At 29.5% G+C, this 20,501-nt stretch overlaps 3 protein-coding genes across 3 annotated transcripts; all 3 read left to right on the forward strand.

Annotated features, from left to right (window-relative positions):
* Positions 1-1,016: 1,016 nt before the first annotated feature.
* Positions 1,017-2,133, forward strand: LOC109814763 (putative pectinesterase/pectinesterase inhibitor 28). The gene has a single exon (XM_020379272.2). The coding sequence runs from the start codon at positions 1,149-1,151 to the stop codon at positions 1,779-1,781; it is 633 nt and encodes a 210-aa protein (XP_020234861.1). The 5' UTR covers positions 1,017-1,148; the 3' UTR covers positions 1,782-2,133.
* Positions 2,134-5,375: 3,242 nt separating this feature from the next.
* Positions 5,376-9,826, forward strand: LOC109814737 (HIT zinc finger and PAPA-1-like domain-containing protein). Its single transcript, XM_020379235.3, has 7 exons — positions 5,376-5,709; positions 6,119-6,881; positions 7,628-8,270; positions 8,347-8,447; positions 8,547-8,636; positions 8,704-8,831; positions 9,311-9,826. The coding sequence occupies exons 2-7, from the start codon at positions 6,219-6,221 to the stop codon at positions 9,453-9,455; spliced, it is 1,770 nt and encodes a 589-aa protein (XP_020234824.1). The 5' UTR covers positions 5,376-5,709; positions 6,119-6,218; the 3' UTR covers positions 9,456-9,826.
* Positions 9,827-14,109: 4,283 nt separating this feature from the next.
* LOC109814738 (ATP-dependent Clp protease proteolytic subunit 5, chloroplastic) lies at positions 14,110-17,390 on the forward strand. The gene is made up of 9 exons (XM_020379236.3): positions 14,110-14,265; positions 14,416-14,532; positions 14,639-14,753; positions 14,839-14,931; positions 15,141-15,186; positions 15,316-15,388; positions 15,825-15,859; positions 15,997-16,085; positions 16,945-17,390. The coding sequence occupies exons 1-9, from the start codon at positions 14,174-14,176 to the stop codon at positions 17,164-17,166; spliced, it is 882 nt and encodes a 293-aa protein (XP_020234825.1). The 5' UTR covers positions 14,110-14,173; the 3' UTR covers positions 17,167-17,390.
* Positions 17,391-20,501: the final 3,111 nt, after the last annotated feature.

Genomic DNA, 20,501 nt, shown 5'->3' on the forward strand with positions numbered 1-20,501 from the left:
TTAAAGAATATTTGAAATAAAATTTAGAATTATGATATTATTAATTATAATTAATTATTTAACTACTTTTATTGATTTGAATAAATTAATTATTGGTTTCTTATACGAATGATTGCAGGTACTATACTAATAAATAAATACTTCCACTGATAACAAATATATAAGCAAAAAATTATTAAATGTGTATAATACTTTTATATATAATAAGGAAGTCTCAGACTAATTTTGCACATAATTTTAAAATATCACTTATTTAATCGAAACCGTATTTTTAATAGTTCTTTTTTATTCTTTGTATCATGTCCAAACAAAAATAAATTTAGTAAAATAGGTTGTTTTATAAATGGTAAAATTAAATGATATCAACTATTTTTTTATTATCCTTAAATCATTTTATTTATTTTTCTTATATATAATCAAATATACAAAGATGAGTATTTTAATTTAATTTTAATGCATTCAGCTTAAAAAAAATATACTTAGATGAAAATATAAATATATCTATACTATTGACGTATTTTAATTAAATTCTAACAACCTATATCTAATGTCTATTAGTTTTTTTATTTTATTTTATATTTTTTCTTATAATGTGAAATTATCCAAATATAATAAGATTTATGTCCATCTTAATATAACACTACCTCCAGTTTTTTACATTAGAAAGTATGAAAGTATTCTTGTCTTAAATATAAGAATTGTTAACCTATTTTAAATGTATTAACTGTTATTTTTTAAGTGTGACTTATTAACAAGTATATAAGCCATTCTTATTAGTGAATAATGAAATTAAGTATAGAATTGCATGCTAATACTTGTACGTAATTGAGCAATGTGACATGAGAGATTGAGTCAACTTGCGATTCTCTAATTACGTAACCTTCCGCAGGAAGCGCACGTACGTGCGGTATAGAGTTCTGAGTTCTCTCAGAAACACCGCAAAAGGCTTCCGAATTGATCTGCAACAGTTATTTTGAGGAGGCAGGGTGGCATATAAAACCCCCCCTCCCCCTTCTCATTTCGATGTGAAGTGTTTCTCATTGTCTCTGCTACACCGCAATAACAAGTATTCTCCTCCTCTCGCTCCGGCTCCACCAATTAATAAATTAAGAATAAAGAGAGAAGAGAATACCATAGCAGCAGGGACAATGGGTTTCAACAAAAACCTTCTCCTATTCGTGTCACTATCTACCCTCCTCATATCCACCAACGCCATGCCCCTATTCTCCCTCATCGCACCCTCTCCCTCTCCCTCTTCCTCCCCATCACAACACATCTTCGACAAAGCCCTAAAAGCCTCCCAAAATATCTTCCAGCCCGAGCTCATAGAGTTTTGCCAAGGCACAGAAAACCCCACTCTCTGCGCCGACACCATCGCCCCATTGTTCCACGGAACCTTCGACCCCATCAAGGCCCTCGAGACCGAAATCCAAGCCACCCTCAACCAGACCCTCAAGGTGGCTTCCGTCATCGCCAATTCCCTCGTCAACCCCGCCACCGACAAAAACGCCCTCGACGCCCTCGACATATGCAAGTCGCAGTACGAGAGCATCGTCGACACCACCAAGGAGTCCTTGGAGCTTTTGAGCCGACAGAACGTGGTCGATGCTTACTACAAGTTCAACTCCGTTATCTCCTACCAATCCTCGTGCGAGGACGCCTTCGCTGAATCTCCCGGCGTTGAAAATCCCTTCGCTCACGACTCCTTGACCGTGTTTCAGCTCGGTGGCAATTGCTTGGCCATCATGGATGGCTTGGTTAATGGCCGCAACCGCTTCTAGTTTTGTTGCTGCTACGTGGGAGGAGAATTCACTGAATCTGCATCTGCATGCATGCATGCGGTTTAACTGCTGCTTCTGTCATCCTACATTTCAGGTGGTTCTTGGGGTTTGGTCACGTGTTGTGATCACAGTTTTGTCTAGTTTTGTTTTTAATTAACGGGGGGAATAACTGCGAGCTAGAGGTTTTGACGCTCTTCAGTTTTTTGTTGTGGGGGTGAAACTGATGATGGGAGTGCAGAGTTAAATTAAATTATTACATGTATGTATGTAGTAGGTATGATTGGATCAGAAGCTGCTTTTCTGTGCCTTTTTTATTTTACTTTTAATGGCAGAAGGACACGTCTTTTATTCATGGCTTGGCTTCTTATCCCTTTGATTTTCATCATATGCATTTCTTGTGCCTGCATGTGTCTCGATTCTATATCAAAACTCTGCATTTGTCCTAATTCCAACATCATTTTATAAGACTAATCACTAATTCCTTTCAATTTTATTGTCCAAATTAATTTATAATTACATTTGCAAAATGATTTTATAAAACAATTAATAAGTAAATGTATTAACAATGCCAATATAACTAGACAAAGATAATACTATTTAGTGGCTTAATGGTCTTAAGTAAAGGTGGGTCAACAACTCATCCTGTTCAAGGCTTGTATACATTATAACCCAAAGTAAATGGGCTATTCTTTTTTTTTTTTTTTTTTTTTTTTTTGCATAAACCTTTCAAAGCCTACACTTAAACTGGTCGATCCATGAATCAAAAATAAAGATAACAGTTTGAGAAAATATATAAAACTATATTTATTTATAAAAAAAACTGAAAATCTAAATCATGACTTTTTAAATATTTGTTTTTTATATGTTACTTGTTGATATTTGATAATTTTTCACAATATCCTAATAAGTAATAATATATGAATAAATCACGAAATTAAATAGTTACTAAAAACAGTAATTAAAACACAAAGGAGGCAGAAAATGACACCAATAGTTATCAATAACTAAGTTACTAAATGCCTCTAAGTCTCTTACACATCAATCAAGTATTAAAAAGTTTGACAAATATATTATTTACTAAAATTAATTTTTAAATACATTTTCAATGACTTGGATTTAAAATTTTAAACCAAAACAAATAGTTGTTGATCATATTTACTCTTTCAAAAATCCAAATCATTATATCATTGTTAGATTTTCATTTATCAATTTCTCACATATTCTTCGAAAATTTCTAAATTTGTCAATTTTTTGTGTCATCATGCAAAATCTTAATTTGAGGTTTCGATGAAGTTAGAGATACTCACTTGCTATGTGTAGGTCAATTTAAGAGTAAATGAGACAAAAGAAATTGAGTGATCAAATTTTCTTTAAATGAAGATAATGTTGAGTATTTTATCAATATGAGTTTTTATTTATTTATCAATATATGCACCTTTTTTACTTTAGAAAATTTTACAACAATTTTTTTAATTGATAAGTATAAAGATTAAGTTTTAGTAATCTTACCTTCAGATTTAAACCTAGTTATACGTATACATTTGTATGATTGTGATTGATTTTTGTTTGTGACTTTATGTTAGATTTTGTCAAGTATTTATAAAGAAGATTTTGGGTTTTACAAGTTTATTTTTTGTGTTTGAAAAAGTAATATTTATATTATTTCTTTACATTATTTTTTTTTTCCTTTTTTATGAGATGTTCGGTATGATTTTTCATATATTTGGTTGTTTGTCGCTTTGTTTTACCTTTTCCATATATATATTATGTAGTGTAGAGTTTGTTTAGGTATTTATAGCTATTTGTTACATACTTCTTTATGTTTTTACTTAAATGCGAGGTGCTGTTTGCTTGATTATTAATGTGGTTTATTATTTTGCCTTGTTTCATTATTGTTTTTACGAGAGAATAATGTTTTCTTTATTGATGTTTCTATTGTTGGTTTCACTGTTTGTTTATTGGAATACAATTTCACTAGCGCATGAGAGGTTTTTTTTCCATCAATTAAAAAGCACAATCTACATTAGTTGTAAGAATTAAAGTAGAATTTTACTTGGGTTAGATTTGAACCGATGTAGAAATGTGAAAAGAAACCCAATTCAATCCACCACTCTTCTCCTTCTCTACTTGCTCCTCTAGTCGCACGCGCCTCTTCTCCACCTCACACATTCTCTCCTAAACTCCATATTTGTTTGTTTTTTCTTTCAACAATATGAAATCCATAATAGTTAAAGGGTTTTTTTGCTTTGAAAAGATATTTACTAATTACATTTTTTTTTATTTTATGAAAATAGTTTTCATTTTCAAGTTTTTAAAAATTAGAAATTATGTTTGATTTAAGTTTCTATTTTCTGTTTTCAAGAATTAAAATATTAAGAATGTGTTTGGCATAATTATTTATCATATAAGTTCACGAAGTGCTTTTTTATTTAAATTAAATTTAATAAAAGAAGTGTCAAATTTTTGCTAACAAGAGTAACATTATTTGATATTGACTCAAAAGAAAAGAAAAACGCAAAATTTCAAGACAAGAGAAGCAAACTTGCTTTAGAATTTTTTATGGTTTAGGATTTGGGGTTTATCAGTAACGTTCCCCTCTTTTTGAGCGTCATTTGTGTTTTGGGCATCAATATATAATACAGTATACTACACGATTTGTTATTTGAACCGATATATTTTTTTATATCAATTATTTTTTAATTAACGTAAAAAAGTTGTTTTAATCGTAAAAATATCATCGCATCATTTTTTACCTCAGTTTTCAGATGATGCAAAATAATTTTTTTTTAATTAATTTTTATTAATAATATTTAAAATAATATTACCTCATTTAAATCAATGCCGTGTTTCATTTCATCACATGAGATCTTTTGTACAAAAGTTACATTTATTTATTTATATTATAAAGGGGAGGACTTCATGCATTCAAAGATTAGAATGTAAATGTTTATTTTGAATCTATTGTTCGACTTTAAAATATAATAAATGACAAAATTCGTGATAAATAGTTTCACACATTTTATTGATCAAAGCTCCATTAGTAAAAAAAACTTGTGAAAAATCACCCGCGTATATTGTTATAAATGAAAGTCACAAAATTTAAAATAATTTTATATTAAATAAATTTAAAAAAGATGTTTTTTTTTAAAATATTTATGATGAATGTCTATACTATATAATAAAAAAAATAAAAAGAAGAAAATTAAGAAAAAAAGTAGTTAACAGGAAAAAAAATCAATAAAAATCCAAAATAAATTTAAATATAAATTTAAAAGTATTTATTATATTTTTTAAATAATAAAATAATAATTTAGTTTTTATTTATTATAGTCATAATAATATAATAGTATATTTTCATCTCCACTTTCTTCACTATTATTTTCTTTCTAAATTAAAAAAAGAAGAAATTTAGTATGAGATTCACGTTATATATTATAAATTCAAATGAGTGTGTTTTGTTTCTCATCTTTTGTTTTTCCATTACCTGTCTTGCATTCCAAACAAGGATTTATTATTTTACTTATGTAATCAATTATTCAATTAAGAAGAAGTGAATAATAATAATAAGGTATAGCGAGAATACGGGGTGAAAAAAGAAAAAAGGTAGTAGATTTTTGACGCATGCGTTTTTCCTCGTTGTATCGGTGTTCCAAATATGGCTCCTTATGAAGAATCAGCAGCAGATGACCCCGTATTTGGTTGTGTTTCAAAAGCTCATCTCCGTTTTCATCATCTTCTTCCTTCGCCATCTTCCCCAAACCCAAACCCAAACCCGCGCCACACGGCCCAAATACACCACTTTTGATACTCTCACTATTCGCACACCCAACAACTTCAACGGAACGGAACCCCTTCCTCCTTCTTCCCCTTTCATCCCATTCCTATGGCCAAGGGTTTCAGCTAATAACACCCACGCGCCTACATTCAGGTTCTTACCCAATTCACCCTTGCGAATCTCATTTTTATTCAACCCCTGTGTCTTATGTGTTTATTTTCCTTCAATTTTCTGCTTAGGTTTTGATTTTTTTTTTCTTTCTTAAAACAAAAATTTATCTACTTTTTTTTTCCTATATGTCGATTTTAACTGTGAATGGAACCGCAACGTAATGCCCAAGTGCCGCGTTACTCTTATTGCTTCGAATTTTGTAGTGAACCTGTGTTAAAGAGAATAGTTTTAATTAATATTCGGGTTTGAATTTCATTGTGTTCAACTCTAGTTTGTTGCGTGTACAGTAGAAGAACGAAGTTATAGTTAGGTTAAATTGGAAAATGTTTGATCTTGATAATGATCAATGTGATTGATTGATTGATGATGGTTTCGTGGTATTCAATTGCAGCGGAAGCAATAGTGGTTTGTGAGGGTTTTCCCTCAGGAGTAGTTGGAACTGCAAGAGGGGGAACAGGAACCTGTGCTGTTGTATAATAACGAGTTTTATAATGGAAGATTTGGGAGGTACCCGGTTCGATGGCCTCAGCAGTGCTGTGAGGAGGAAGAGGAGTCAAACTTTGCGCCGGCCACGACCTGATTCACAGCCTGCTTCAGAAGGTCAAGAAATGTCTCCCTTGTCTTCGACGCCTTCAGAGGATGTTGGCAAGGCCTCTAGTGATGAGAATGTTGGTTATGATGCGAATTCCAAGAGAAAGGAATTCAATCTTAATCACTGTGTCTCTCAAACCGTGTCTGCTACCGGAGCTGAAGATGATAAATCCCATAAAAAGAGTAAAAAGGATGGAGGGTTCCATGCGTTTTATAATAGTGAGCCTGGACGTAGTGGATTGCATAATAAACGCTGTAGTGAAGGTGTTCTTGCTCCAGCAAATTGGAAAGGTTCTAGCAAAGCAAAGGATAGCTTGGATTCAGAGTTGAGAAGCGTGGATTTATATGGTGGAAGGAATCCAGAGAGTCTGAGTTTGGGGCAATTTGGTGGCTCTCAGGATGGATTGGGGAATGAGAGCCGGGTTAAAAAGGTTAAACTCAAGGTTGGCGGGGTGACGCGTACTATTCAAGCCAATTCAGCAACCAATGGTGCTTCAGGGAGTGGGTCAACAATGAAGAGTTCTCGTTCATTGGATGCGTCCAGACCACGCCAAAAGCAACAGGTATTTTGTGGTGGCATCTTACTCCTCCATATTAATGGTTATATAATATGTTATCGATATAGAACCATTTGAATGTGTCTACATGGTACATAAAAGCTTAAACTTTTAGGATAATTGGTCCTTGACTTGTTATCTGAGCCTCTATGGCTAACAGTGTGTTTGGGTTGGTGTTGAAACTCAAAAAAACGCATGTTAAACATAAAGCAAGTATCTCCTTGCTTCTACATTTTAGCATTGGAAAGTGGGAAAGGTTAGTTACATTGTTCGAAACGTTTTCCTAAACATACATTAAGTATTTATGAATTTGATCCCGTTGTCCTAATTGTTCTTAATTACATTAAATTTCAATGGAAGCTAAAGTGGGCACGTGCCTTGCCAATGTGTCAGGCTCTAATAGCTCTTGCGAGAAAGAGAGCATTTGCTTTAGAATAATTTAAGTGCTTCCACCAAAAAGCTTAGTTGCTCTGAGATACCTTATATAGGTTTTGGTTTGTAGATATTTGCCTTTTTCACATTTAATCATTAATAGGTAAGAAGTCTCTATAAAATTTCATTTCACGAGGTTATTGTGGCCTCTCTTATCTGACCTGTCCGGGAGTGGGAGGTTGGTATGGGCTTCTTAGATCTCACACTATTGGAAGAGTATCTCTTGCCTTGATTTCTTATCTGTAAATATATTATTCTCTCATTTCTTTTTAACTTACTGAATCTAATTTGATTGCTCTCTTCAATCTGTTTTATTACAGAGTAATTCAGACGATAATAATTCTCCTTCTGAGAAGAGGAGTGGTCTACAAGGTGTTCCGTGGAAGGATTTCTCAAGAGGTGGTTTCGGTCTTGGGAAGGAGGAATCGTCGATGGGGAAGATTTCTGGAAAGAACACATCTAGTAAGGTGGGAGACAAGTCTGAACCGGTTCGTAAGAGCAAGCGAGTACCAAAGAGACGTGTACTTGATGGAGAATTTGGCGACGATGATGACGACGACGATGAAATTCGGTACTTGGAAAAGCTGAAAACGTCCAAAGTTTCTGCAGTCTATAGAGATGAAGAAGAATTAAGCAAGAAACATCGAAAACTATCCAGTGTCTCTAATATGGAAAATGCTGCCTCAACTAGGTCAGGCAAAGACGGTAAGAAAAGGTCTAGATCTGATAGAGTGTATGAGGACACAGATTATGAGGACGAAGAGGAGTCAGGGTCTGATGGTGAGGTTGAGGATAAGAAAAAGAAAAAACAGAGGAAGGAATCTGTTGATGTATTAATGGACAGTAAGAGGGAAATGACTCTTACAACTCGTCAACGTGCCCTTCAATCAAGCAAAGATGCATCTGCATCTGGTGCTAGTTTAATCGAGTTTCCCAATGGATTACCACCTGCCCCACCTAGAAGTGAGCATTTATCTGTACTGTATTTTGTTTTTTCCATGTCATATACTTGATCATTAACCATCTTGCTTAACTACAGAGCAAAAGGAGAAGCTTTCAGAGGTAGACCAGCAATTGAAGAAAGCTGAGGCTGCCCAGAGGCGTAGAATGCAAGTTGAGAAAGCTGCCAGGGAATCTGAGGTTTGTTTTTGTTCTCTCCACTCTCCAAATTACAGTTTTTTTCCTCTCTGATGTTGGATTTTACACTAAAAGGTATGTCCATTTGAATTCATTTTGTAGGCTGAAGCTATCAGAAAAATACTTGGTCAAGACTCCAGCAGGAAAAAGCGAGAAGAGAAAATAAAGAAGCGCCAGGAAGAACTGGCACAGGTATTGCACTTTCCAACACTCAATTTTTTTGTGTTGCTTTCAGTTTTTATTAATTTATTCTTTGCAGGAAAAGGCAGCCAATGCACTAATGCTTGCATCAGATACCATCAGATACACAATGGGCCCAACTGGAACAATTGTGACTTTTCCTGAGGAAATGGGGCTTCCTAGCGTATTGAACTCCAAACCTGTTAGGTATCAAGCTATGCTAATTTGATATATGGGACCTGTTAGACCATCTTCCTGTTAAGTTGTTTAAATATGTAAGGCAACTAGAATGAAAAAAAAATGAAAATTGATTTTAAAAAACTGTGTTATATCAAAAGAAACAGTGTTGGCTTTACCTGTTTCCATGATTTGACTACAATCATTGGACCTAAGTTAGATACTCATGCTTGTATCCAGCTTTGCTAATTTGATGTATGGGACTTTGTCAGATTGTCTTCCTGATGACTTTTAGAAGGCTTGAGAAATAAAATATTTGGGGGCAGGGGGAAGAGGAATTGATATTAAAAATTTATGCTGTTTATCAATAAAGAAATCTTTAGCTATTTCCCTGATTTTTGACAATTACAAATGCTGGTCAAATGTTAGAAACTCATGCTGTTTGTTTGGTAAACATATCAAAACTTTCCTTCTTTGCTAATGATATCTATTACTGGGTATTGTTTCAGTTATCCCCCACCTCGCGAGAAGTGTGCTGGTCCATCTTGTACAAATCCTTACAAGTATCGGGATTCAAAATCAAAGCTTCCTCTTTGCAGTCTCCAATGCTACAAGGCTGTTCAGGAGAAGGTAGCGGCTGAAACTATCTGTTGATGCTGTCATTGATCATCTATCACTGGTTTCTGCCAGTTATATGGCACCGTCATGTTTTTATCTTTCACAGAGGCTTTTGCTAAGCAATTGTCCATTGATCGTTTGGTAGAGAGCTCATATCGCGGATTGTGCATTTGCTTTATTATACTTTTTTTTTTTAAATGCTGGTATAAGAGGTTATGTGATATTGGTATCCAATTAACTGGGAATGGATACATATATAGCATGGACAGACCTGTCTTGTTTTGTTTATTACCCTGGCTTTTTTAGTAGGAATACTAGATGAGTCATTTTGACGTTAACTTGCAATAGGAAAATTAAAGGAACTTGTATGTTTTTGCGATGAATGCATGGTTGCTCCTTTTAAAATAGTTAATATTGTATTGTTAGTTTGTTATGTTACTTTGATGTTGCCAGTGATCCTCTGTAAGTATGACAGTATCACTGGGTTATGCCGAGTTATGTGCCACCTTCTAAGTTTATATCTCCAGGTAGCGGATATAGTTTAGAGCAATGATGCCTTGAGTGGTCATGTTGTGGAATACTTATTTGCTTAATCATACTTTTTTTAATGCTGCCGCAAGAGTGCATAAGATAATACTGTTATAGGACAATATTTGATAAATTCTTTGACAAAATTTGAATATAAAGTGTGTGATGTTAATATAATGTTATTTAAAATGACCATTTAATCATTTGATAAACACAAGTTAACAAAGATCTCTTAATATTAGATATTGAAAAAAATAATTTTAACTTTAGATGGATAAAAGTACGAAAACGATTATAAATTAAAAATCGTACATTTTATAACAATTAAAATTATATTTAAACACTATTTAAGTATGTGATACACTTGACCCATAGGAAGGAGAGGGAGGAGAAAAGAGATGGGAAAGAGGATAGACTGAAATGTGAAAATTTAAACTTGTTATATGTTATACAACTTCTTTAATGAGATTTTAATATGTTTGGGAGAGGGGTGAGTGATTTTATTGGACGAAGTCACAAAGGAATTTTTTTTATGATATTATTTGGGTTAGTTGAAACGTGAGGGGGAGAAGAGAGTAGGATTTCTTTGTTTGGTTATGGTTAACAAAAGAGTGGGGAAAAAAAATAACAATGAATGGGAAAGGTAGGCGAATATAATCATAGGATAATTTTGTGAATACATTATTTTTAATATTTTGTTTCGAGGCAATTTTAATTAATCTGGGTAAGATTATTATATATAATAATTTTTTTAATATTTAATGTAATCATATGTTCAAGACTCAAATTTAAGGTCTTTGATTAATTTAAAATAATTTGGCATTAGTTTATTTACGTGTTTAATGGAATTTCGTTAATAATTCCTATTTACAAGAAACAAACAAGAGTATTATTTTGATTCTAATTATAAAAAATATAAATTATAAAAAATATAAATTATAATTAATTGGTAGTTTCTTTTTATAATCTTGATTTATTACGTGTCTATTAATGAGTCATCCACTCATTTTCTATGGGAATTGATGATTTTATTGGGATTAGTAACATAATTAGTCATGTTAACTGGATGAAAAAATTATTCCTTAATTTATGTGTTGTGTCATCAAAATATAATTATCACTTACACTATTTAATTATCTAAGTTCTTTGAAATAAAATTTCAACTTGTGATATTGTTAATTAAAACTAATTAATTTTACAACCTTAATTAATTTTGATGAAGTTGATATTAATTTCTTGTATACAAACTAACAAGTTGTGGATTCAAAAAGTATTGAACTCAATTTCCTTAAACAAAGTATTGAATTCGAGTTTTGCAAATAATAAAGTTAATTAAGAGAAAAGATCTTATCAAAACTAATTAACCAAACTCTCCTATGAAGATGAATAATGCGCAAAGCTGAAATATATTCCTTAGTTCATATTAATAATATGATAACTCAAAAAAAAAAATCCTTATATACAAGAATAAATGTTGTACAATAAAAAAAATATAAACATTTTTTTCTTTTTCAAATCTCTCGTGATTACTTTTTCATTTTTTTATTTCTCGCAAATTTTCAAACTAAACAAAATAAAATTAAGAAATTCCTTTCCTTAGTGCATAAAAAAACAATTATTTTTGGTCTTTAACTAATATTTTAGTCTGTATATAGTCATGTTTATTATATATAATTAAAATTAACAAATTATATATAAATAAATATTATGTTTAAATGTAAAAAGGTTTGTATAAATATATTTTTTAAACATATAAATTTTATTTTAAATTTATGATAAATAATTTATATTGTAGTAAAAAATATTTTATTTATTTAATAAAAACTCGTATTTAATATAAAAGAGTTGGTATTCAGGTTTAATTATGTTTTCAATCCTCCAAATTTGATATATATATTTTTTTGGTCTCCAAAATTAAGAATTTATATTTTTAGTTCCAAAATATTAAAAATTATTATTTTAGTCTCTCAAATTAAAAAAAAAATTTAGCCATTGTAATTTTAAAAAAACTGTTTTTGCCCCGACATACATTTTTTTAGTCCTCAAATTTAAAATATGTGTTTTAGTCTCTAAAATATAAAAAATTGTTATTTTAGTCTCTCTGTTCAAACATTATTTAATAAATCTGACACAAATAAGTCTTTTATTAGTCATTGTTAATTAAATTATCATATTAAGGGGACATTTGGTAGGATTTTTTTTCTTTCAAATACTTAATTATGCTTCCTGAAAATAGCTAAAATATATTTAGTTACTCGTAAAAGTTTATGGTTAATATAGGATTTTCAAAAATTAAATTTTTTCATGTTTAGTTACAATAATATATTATTGAATATATAAATAAATTTTTTATAAAAATATATTTTATTAAAATAAACTCATTAGATATATTTTTTTACTCAAAATTTATTACAAATATCACATTGAGCTATTTTGAAAAGCTAAAAATTTACTGAACTTATTTAATTAAAGAATTCAATAAAAAAGAAAAGAAAAATGTTATATTATAATTAAGAAGAAAAAATATATATTATTTTATTTCATTCAAATAAAAAAGTGTTAAAATATATTATTAAAATATATAAAAAAAATAAACTTCAATAATATTATTAAAATTAACAAGATTAAAAAATAATGAGATATGAGAAAGAGCCAGGAAAATAGAGATTTGGGAGAGGTAGAGAAAGAGGAAGGAAGGGGAGTGAGAGTGAGACAGACAAAGAGCGAGAAAAAGGAACAAGAGGAATGGAGGAGAGAGGGAGAAGGAGAGGGAGAGGGGTAGTGAGAGTGAGAGAAATAAAAAGAAGTAGAGAGACAAATAATTTTTTATTTTTTATTGTAAAAATGATATTGTGATCTTTTTACGATAATGTTTTTGTAGAAAAGTGAGATAAAAATAATTTTCAAAAAATTATACTTTTGAGAATCTTTTTTTAAATAACAAGATTTGTGATTCACGATTTTTAAAAATGTAAAAACATTTCACATACTAAATGTCTTCTAAAATTAAACAAATTAGTATTATATATTTGTTTTAATTTGTTATCGTCAATTATGTTATTAGTGATATTGAGAGATTAAAACAATATCATTTTTTGAAATTATAATGACTAAAAATATAAAATTTAAATTTAAGAAAGTAAAATAATATATTTTATTTTTATTTTGGAGACTAAATTCACATGTTTTAAATTTGAGGGATAAAAAAATATATAAAGAAACTAAAACACTATTTTTTGAAATTAGAAGGATTAAAAACACAATTTTAAATTTGAGAGTTCAAAAAATAATTATCTTAATTTTGAAGGACTAAAAAAATAAGTAAGTCTAATATTTATTTTAAAATTATAAAAAAAACTAAAATAAATAAATAATATTTATTTTAAAAATGCATAAAGTTTTCACTAACATGTATCACAAACAATTATGAGTGACTAAAATAATCACTTAATCTTTTGGTAAATATATAAACAATTAAAAAATATATAATAGTATGAATTAAAAATATTTTAAAATTATAAAGATAAAAATAAAGAATTATTTTTTTGTAAAGGAAAAATCAAAACTTACTTACAAAAAAATAATATTTAAATTTAAAATTAATTAAAGTAGGATGAATTATGAGATAAACTTGTTAAATTAAATTACACTTTAAATTATACTATTTTTGTCAATATGTTATTTTAGTTATTTTATTTTAAAATAGAGATATTAAGTCATTTTATTTTTTAAAAATATAAAAATTTAATTTTATCATGATATCTACAAATAATTAAATTTTAACATTATCCAATGATCTATTATCATTTAAGTAACATAATATTTAATGATACAACATATATAAATAAAAATTAAAGAATAACATACAAAAATTTATTTTAATAAGTAATAAACATTTATTTTATTAACATATCTTATTTATAATTTATATATACATTTTTTATTTTTAATTATCATAATATTAAATATTACATCATGTAAATATAAAAAAAATATTAAAACTTATAGATTAATTAATATTAATTTAATAAAAACATCAAAATTTTATATTTTTTAAAAATAAAAAATTAAATATTTTCATTTTAAAATAAAAGAATGAAAATTGTAGTAAATGTGTAATTAGCCATAATCAAAATTGAATTTCATTAGAATGTAAAACTGAACTTTATGTTAGTAGCTTGTTGGTAATTGAAGGAAGCAAAGCAAAAGCCAAAGCAAATTATAGAATGGCGCATGCTCTATGCAGCTCTCTTGTTCTTTCCTCACCCTCCCATACTTCTAATTCTCACTCTCATACACACACTCACACCCTCTCCTGGTAAGCTATTCGCCACACATTTTTTCATTTTACGACATCTCAGGTTTAGTTTAGGGTTTATCAAATATATTCCCAACATTAGCAATGCCTTCAATTTTCTATTCTTTCTCTGCTACTGTGGTTATTTGTTTCTTTCTCAATGTTTTGCAGGAAATTAGTTGGGAATATAAAGAGTACTAAAAAATCTCCCGGGAAGCTGAAGGCCGTGTATGCTAATGAATTTTGGGCGCCAAAGAGGACTTCAATTCAGGGAATTTGGTCCATAAGGTTTTTTTTTTTTTTCCCCCTCTTGTTATCACTTTTTTGCTTTAGACTTTTAGCTTTTTATCATTGTCTCACTACATATATAATTTTTTTGATTATGTCTTGAAAGGGATGATTTGCAAGTCCCATCTTCCCCTTATTTCCCTGCATATGCACAAGGACAAGGACCACCACCAATGGTGCAGGAGCGCTTCCAGAGTGTTATTAGTCAGCTTTTTCAACATGTAGGCCCTTATTTCACCCTTATGTTAAATGTTCACCCTCTGTTTAGTCTTTGTCTTTCAATTATTAATATATTTTGGCTTTTAGAGAATAATACGTTGTGGGGGAGCCGTTGATGATGATATGGCTAACATCATAGTTGCCCAGCTTCTTTATCTTGACGCTGTCGATCCTCACAAGGTTTGTTCTTCATTTTTGGTTATTGAAAACTTGTTTTAGTCCTTATATAGCAGTCCCTTTGAGGATGACATCCAAATTCAGTGTTTATATTTTGGTTTTTCCTCATTGTTAATAGGATTGTACCCTGTGTCTGCTTTAATTTTTTTGTGTTAGTTTTGAACTTAATTATGGGAGTGCAAGGATTTAATCAACTACTAATTATGGATCAGGATATTGTCATGTATGTAAATTCTCCAGGAGGATCAGTTACAGCTGGTAATAATTATTTATGTGAACCTGCCTTGGATTAGTTTATTGTATTCGATCTATGCATAGACTTAAAACGCAATGTATTAATTTTTTTTTTTTTAAAATCTGATGTGCTTCACTTTTCCTTTTTGTTAGGCATGGCAATATTTGATACAATGAGGCATATTCGACCTGATGTGTCCACTGTTTGTGTAGGATTAGCAGCTAGGTAATGTTTAGTTCTTTTTCTGGGCAAGATTATCTTCATTTTCCCAAGTTACCCCTGGTGAAAGCTTTTTTCAGCCCTTTTGCTGGCTGCTTGGTGAATTAACACATTAATAATTTATTGTCTTAACACCCTTTCTGTATGATCGGGCAAATGGATCAAATGGCACCATAATGTTTTATTGTGAATCTTGTTTGTAGACAAATCAATTCTTTTTATAGTTTCGTCTTTATTATTTCTTAAGAGTTCCTCTACTTCTACAATAGGGCTATCATCCACTTTCCAGTCCCCGCTTGAAAATCTTATAGTTTATATTACCCTCTATTTCTTGTTAGCATTAATAAATGGCACTGAAATTGATTGATAGTTGATTGTGCACTCAGTAATAAATCTTTTTTTTTCCATCCATACTTATATCGATTGCCCTTTCCATGAGCAGTATGGGTGCTTTTCTGCTTAGTGCAGGGACCAAAGGTAATGATTCCTTTAATTTGCAATCATTGCGTGTATTTGTTCCTTGTTTTTTATTTTTTGGTGATTCTCATTTCCCTATTTTCTCCATGAAAGAAAAATGCTGCTTCTAACTTTATGTCCCTTCCTCTCTTCTGAAGGAAAGAGGTATAGCTTGCCAAATTCAAGGATAATGATTCACCAACCGCTTGGTGGAGCTCAAGGAGGACAAACTGACATAGATATTCAGGTATTGGCTCTGTTTTCCACCTTCTATTGCATGAGCCGCTTATTTGCTTCTAATAGTTTACATACTTTTATTGTTGGAAATTAAAGTGTATCTTGGTATTTGAAGTTGAGTAAGTGTTCTGGTAGAAAGACCCATTTTTTTCTCTTTTTAATTGAGCTTGATGAAATACCAAGAATAGAAATGAATTTTTCTTATGTAACAAATCAATCAAATTGGTCCTCAGTATAGAGAGAAAATCCTTGTTGGATATTTAAGTTAACTTCTGCAGTTTTCAACCACAAATGGTTTATTTCTTTGCCAGGGAGTTATTCTCCATGTGGCAATTCAGTTTAAATTACAATTCTTGAGATTTGTTCACATGGCTGTAGTACAAGGTGCCAAAATGTTGAGTAATAGATTAAGTTTATGGCTACATCTAGCTCTTGATTGTCTTCTTTCAAGAAAGTCTCTTGGAGTTGAATATTTAAAAACTTGGGTTTAAGTTTGAGGCAGATTTTACATTTTCATCAACCTAATCAGCTTATGAAAATTAAAATGTATGCAATCCAGTCTTTCATCAGATGAAGCAATCCAATCCGGAATCAATTAGTTTTTTATATATGATACTTTATATAGGTAGAAATGGCCCCGAAAACCCTAATGTTGTTTTTCTTTTCCGTTCCTTACCATTATATTGTTTTAGTTTCATTAGGATTTGGTTGGATTGAATTCCTATTTGTTCTTTAGAGCATCTTGCAATTAAGCAGTGATACTACCCATGAGTTTACCAAAGGAGGACCTGATGGATTTGCCAGTTTTATTGCTTTTTGAGTCTGATAACTCTTATTAGATATAACTAATTATGAATCATGATCCTCAGGCAAATGAAATGCTGCATCATAAGGCAAACCTGAATGGGTATCTCTCCTATCACACTGGCCAAAGTTTAGAAAAGATCAACCAGGATACAGACCGTGATTTTTTCATGAGTGCAAAAGAAGCCAAAGAATACGGACTCATAGACGGTGTCATCATGAATCCTCTCAAGGCTCTCCAGCCATTGCCGGCTGCAGCAGAGGGTAAAGATCGGGCTAGCATTTGAACTTGAGACAATTGCTTAGTGTTGAATAAGAACGATATTTTACACGTTGATTTCAGTGTAACCATGCACCCATATGTCGAGGTAGAAAGGAAGCCCCCCTCATCTCTTCAATCTTTTTTATTCTTTACATACTTGTTTCATGGAATTGGATTTATGGGAACATTAACGGCCAACTTTGTTTTTAACTAAGAAAGAAATCTACATCGTCAAGCTTTCCCAATGCACTTCTCACTTATGGAGCCGTGCACCGGTGTTTTAGGATTTGGAGGTTCGGGATATGGATTCCAACTGCTATTGGATAAGGTGTCTGCAGTTGGATTCCTTCGTAATAATGGAAATGATACGAGGCAATCGTGACCTTTTCTCTGCGTGTTCATGTAATCGGATATTGAAGTTACCGGATAGAATAATAAAATCTGAGAAAACGATTAGGTTACGTAAATTCTCATTTTTAAAACTACAATGGATATACATCATCTTTAATGTAGTCGTATTTTCTGGTACAACAAACCATCAATCATACAAGAAAGGTAAATCATGTAACAATTTGCTTATAGAGTAGGATAAAAAGCATTATTTAATCACCAAAAAGTAAGATTACTTGTATTATAAATGATAGATTTATTAGAATAGCTAGTCCTATCAAGTGCTCTAAGGACATTAATTAAAAAATTAATATATAAAAATATTTTTATTAAAATTACTTTACAGTTGCATTAGAAATTATTCTAATTCTTTAACTAGATAAAGATATAAGTTAGTATTTTCTATTAGAATATACTTAAGAGTCTAAATGTCCAATCATAAATTATTAGGTATGATTATTATTTTTATACTACCTTTACTCCTAATTATAAATAATAAATTGTTTTATAAAATTATAAAAATTTCTTTTATATTCTTAATTAATTGTTAATTTGATTTTTTATGCATTCATTTATAATTAGTATTAAATATAACAACTTAAAACAAATGGTATTTTTGGAATAAAATTAGAATTTATGGTAAAATTAATTAAAACAACCGATTTAATTAATTTTGTTAATTTATTTTATATTGATTATAATAAGGACTAGAGGTAGTAAAAAATATTTCAAAAAAAAAATATTTATGATAATTTTTAATAGTTGATGGTATACAAATATTTATAAAAACATATCAAAATTCTTTATATACTCTTGATTATTATTAATTCTATTTTTATGCATGCAATTATAATTAGCATTAAATATAACAACTTAAAAAAATGGTAAATAAAATTAGAATTTATGGTAAAATTAATTAAAAACAATTAACTTAATTAATTTTTTTTATAATTTATCTTATGTTGATTATGATTACGACTAGAGGTAGTAAAAATATTTATAAAAAAAACATATTTATAATAATTTTTAATAGTTGGTGGTATACAAATCTTTCTAAAATATATCAAAATTAAATACAAATGAGTTTACAAAAAATAAAACATAGAATTGATTGCAGGAATGATTAACACAATAGGGGTTTGGTCTACAAGAAAATGTGTACATATAATATACATATGTTAAAAAAATATATATACATGAAATGAAATAATCTCTTTTATTAATGTAACATGTGTATGACTAAAAAATGTATATATCTCTTCTTTATTAATAGTAAATTAAAATTAAAATATCACATTTTCATAAATAAAAAACTTAAAATTTATTAATTTTTTTATATAGAAAAATATGATATTATAATTATTAAATAAATAACATTTTATTTTTTTTCATTAATATATGAAATATTAATGTCGTTGTTGTACTTTAAAATTTATTTTAAGGTTAAGATTATTAATTTTCTATATTATATTTTAGTTACATCTTGAATTATTAATTTTAAAATTCATTATATTTAGAAATATGGTTTATTAGACATAAATATGTATTTGCCTTTTTTTTTTTTTTTAACATTTTTGTTTGAGTAAATAGTTTTATGGACTGAAGATGTAAGTTTTTATACGGCCAACTAATTAAAATTTTTTCATTTATGATTAATTTATTAATTTTTATAATAATTATTTAAAAATATATTAATGATAATTTCTAACCGATTGATATGATTTTTTATTTATTTTTTTACATAGAACTCAAACTGATCTTTGCGCCATTTTTTCTTTAAATATTTAAAAGCCATGTATCTGTAATTCTTATCAAGAGACTAAAAACATATTGCTTTTATTTATTGATTTTTGAGGAATATATTGCTTTTATTGAAAGTAACCAAAATAACACTATATTTTCAAGTACCCAAAACACCAATAACATACATACCGCATTAAATTATTATGTGTTTATATATGTATCTCCAATGAATAATAGTTTAATCCTTTTATGTTTTTACCATTTTTATATAAATATTTTAAAGTATTTAAAGAAATAAAGTGAAAATAACATAACATTTTTAGACTATGGATATTGATTTCAGTAGTATGAGATAGATTATCAAAGAATTTAATAGTTAGATTTCTCACTGTGAAAGCATATAGGCAGCAACTCAAAGAGCTTACTAAAATATGTAGAACGATAACAAAGATATTGTACATATTATGTGAATTCCATTACTAGAATGATCCTATTGGTATATTACTATGCGAGTTTGGCATCTTCTGTAATGGAACTTTTCGTTTGAAAGATCTAAACTCGAGTACTATGGACTTTTAAGAAGCACATTTCTCCATCAACGTTAGTACTGCCAAAATGGTGTGGCACCGGCATGAAACGAACCACTCAAAGATTCATGATAGCAAAATATATATAAATAAATAAAGCATGTCACAACTGCCAAAAGAAAGTAACACTTTATCTTCCATCAAATGAGGCACCCAAGACCTCCTTTGCTCAGTGCTTCTTAGATAGACACACACCAGCACTAACTTGAGAACCTCGTGCCTTCTTTTAATACAACTAAGTAAATGACAATAAACTCCACTCTTCAATCTTCACTTTCCCTTCCATGTTTCTGCTTCATCACCATGTGCTTACATATATTTGTTATTTTTTTTTTAAAGCTACATGCATATTAGGTTACACTACATAATTTGATTTTAGTTTATTAAAAAAAATTTAAAAACAATATTTTTAGAAAAGTCTATTCAAATATATTAATTATCTTCCTTAATGTGTACAACATCTTCACCATCCAAATTTATTTTTGAAACAATAAAATATAAAATAATTTTGTATGCAGTTGTCATATACCAACAAATTATTAGTTTGAATATATTAGTTTTTATTGGTCCTCTTGTCTAAATTATTTTAGACATAAAGTACATAAAAATTAAATAAATTATTAATAATATTTATTACACC

The sequence above is a fragment of the Cajanus cajan genome, chromosome 6 (genome assembly GCF_000230855.2).
Source record: "Cajanus cajan strain Asha chromosome 6, NIPB_CcT2T_4, whole genome shotgun sequence".
Classification (NCBI taxonomy): domain Eukaryota; kingdom Viridiplantae; phylum Streptophyta; class Magnoliopsida; order Fabales; family Fabaceae; genus Cajanus; species Cajanus cajan.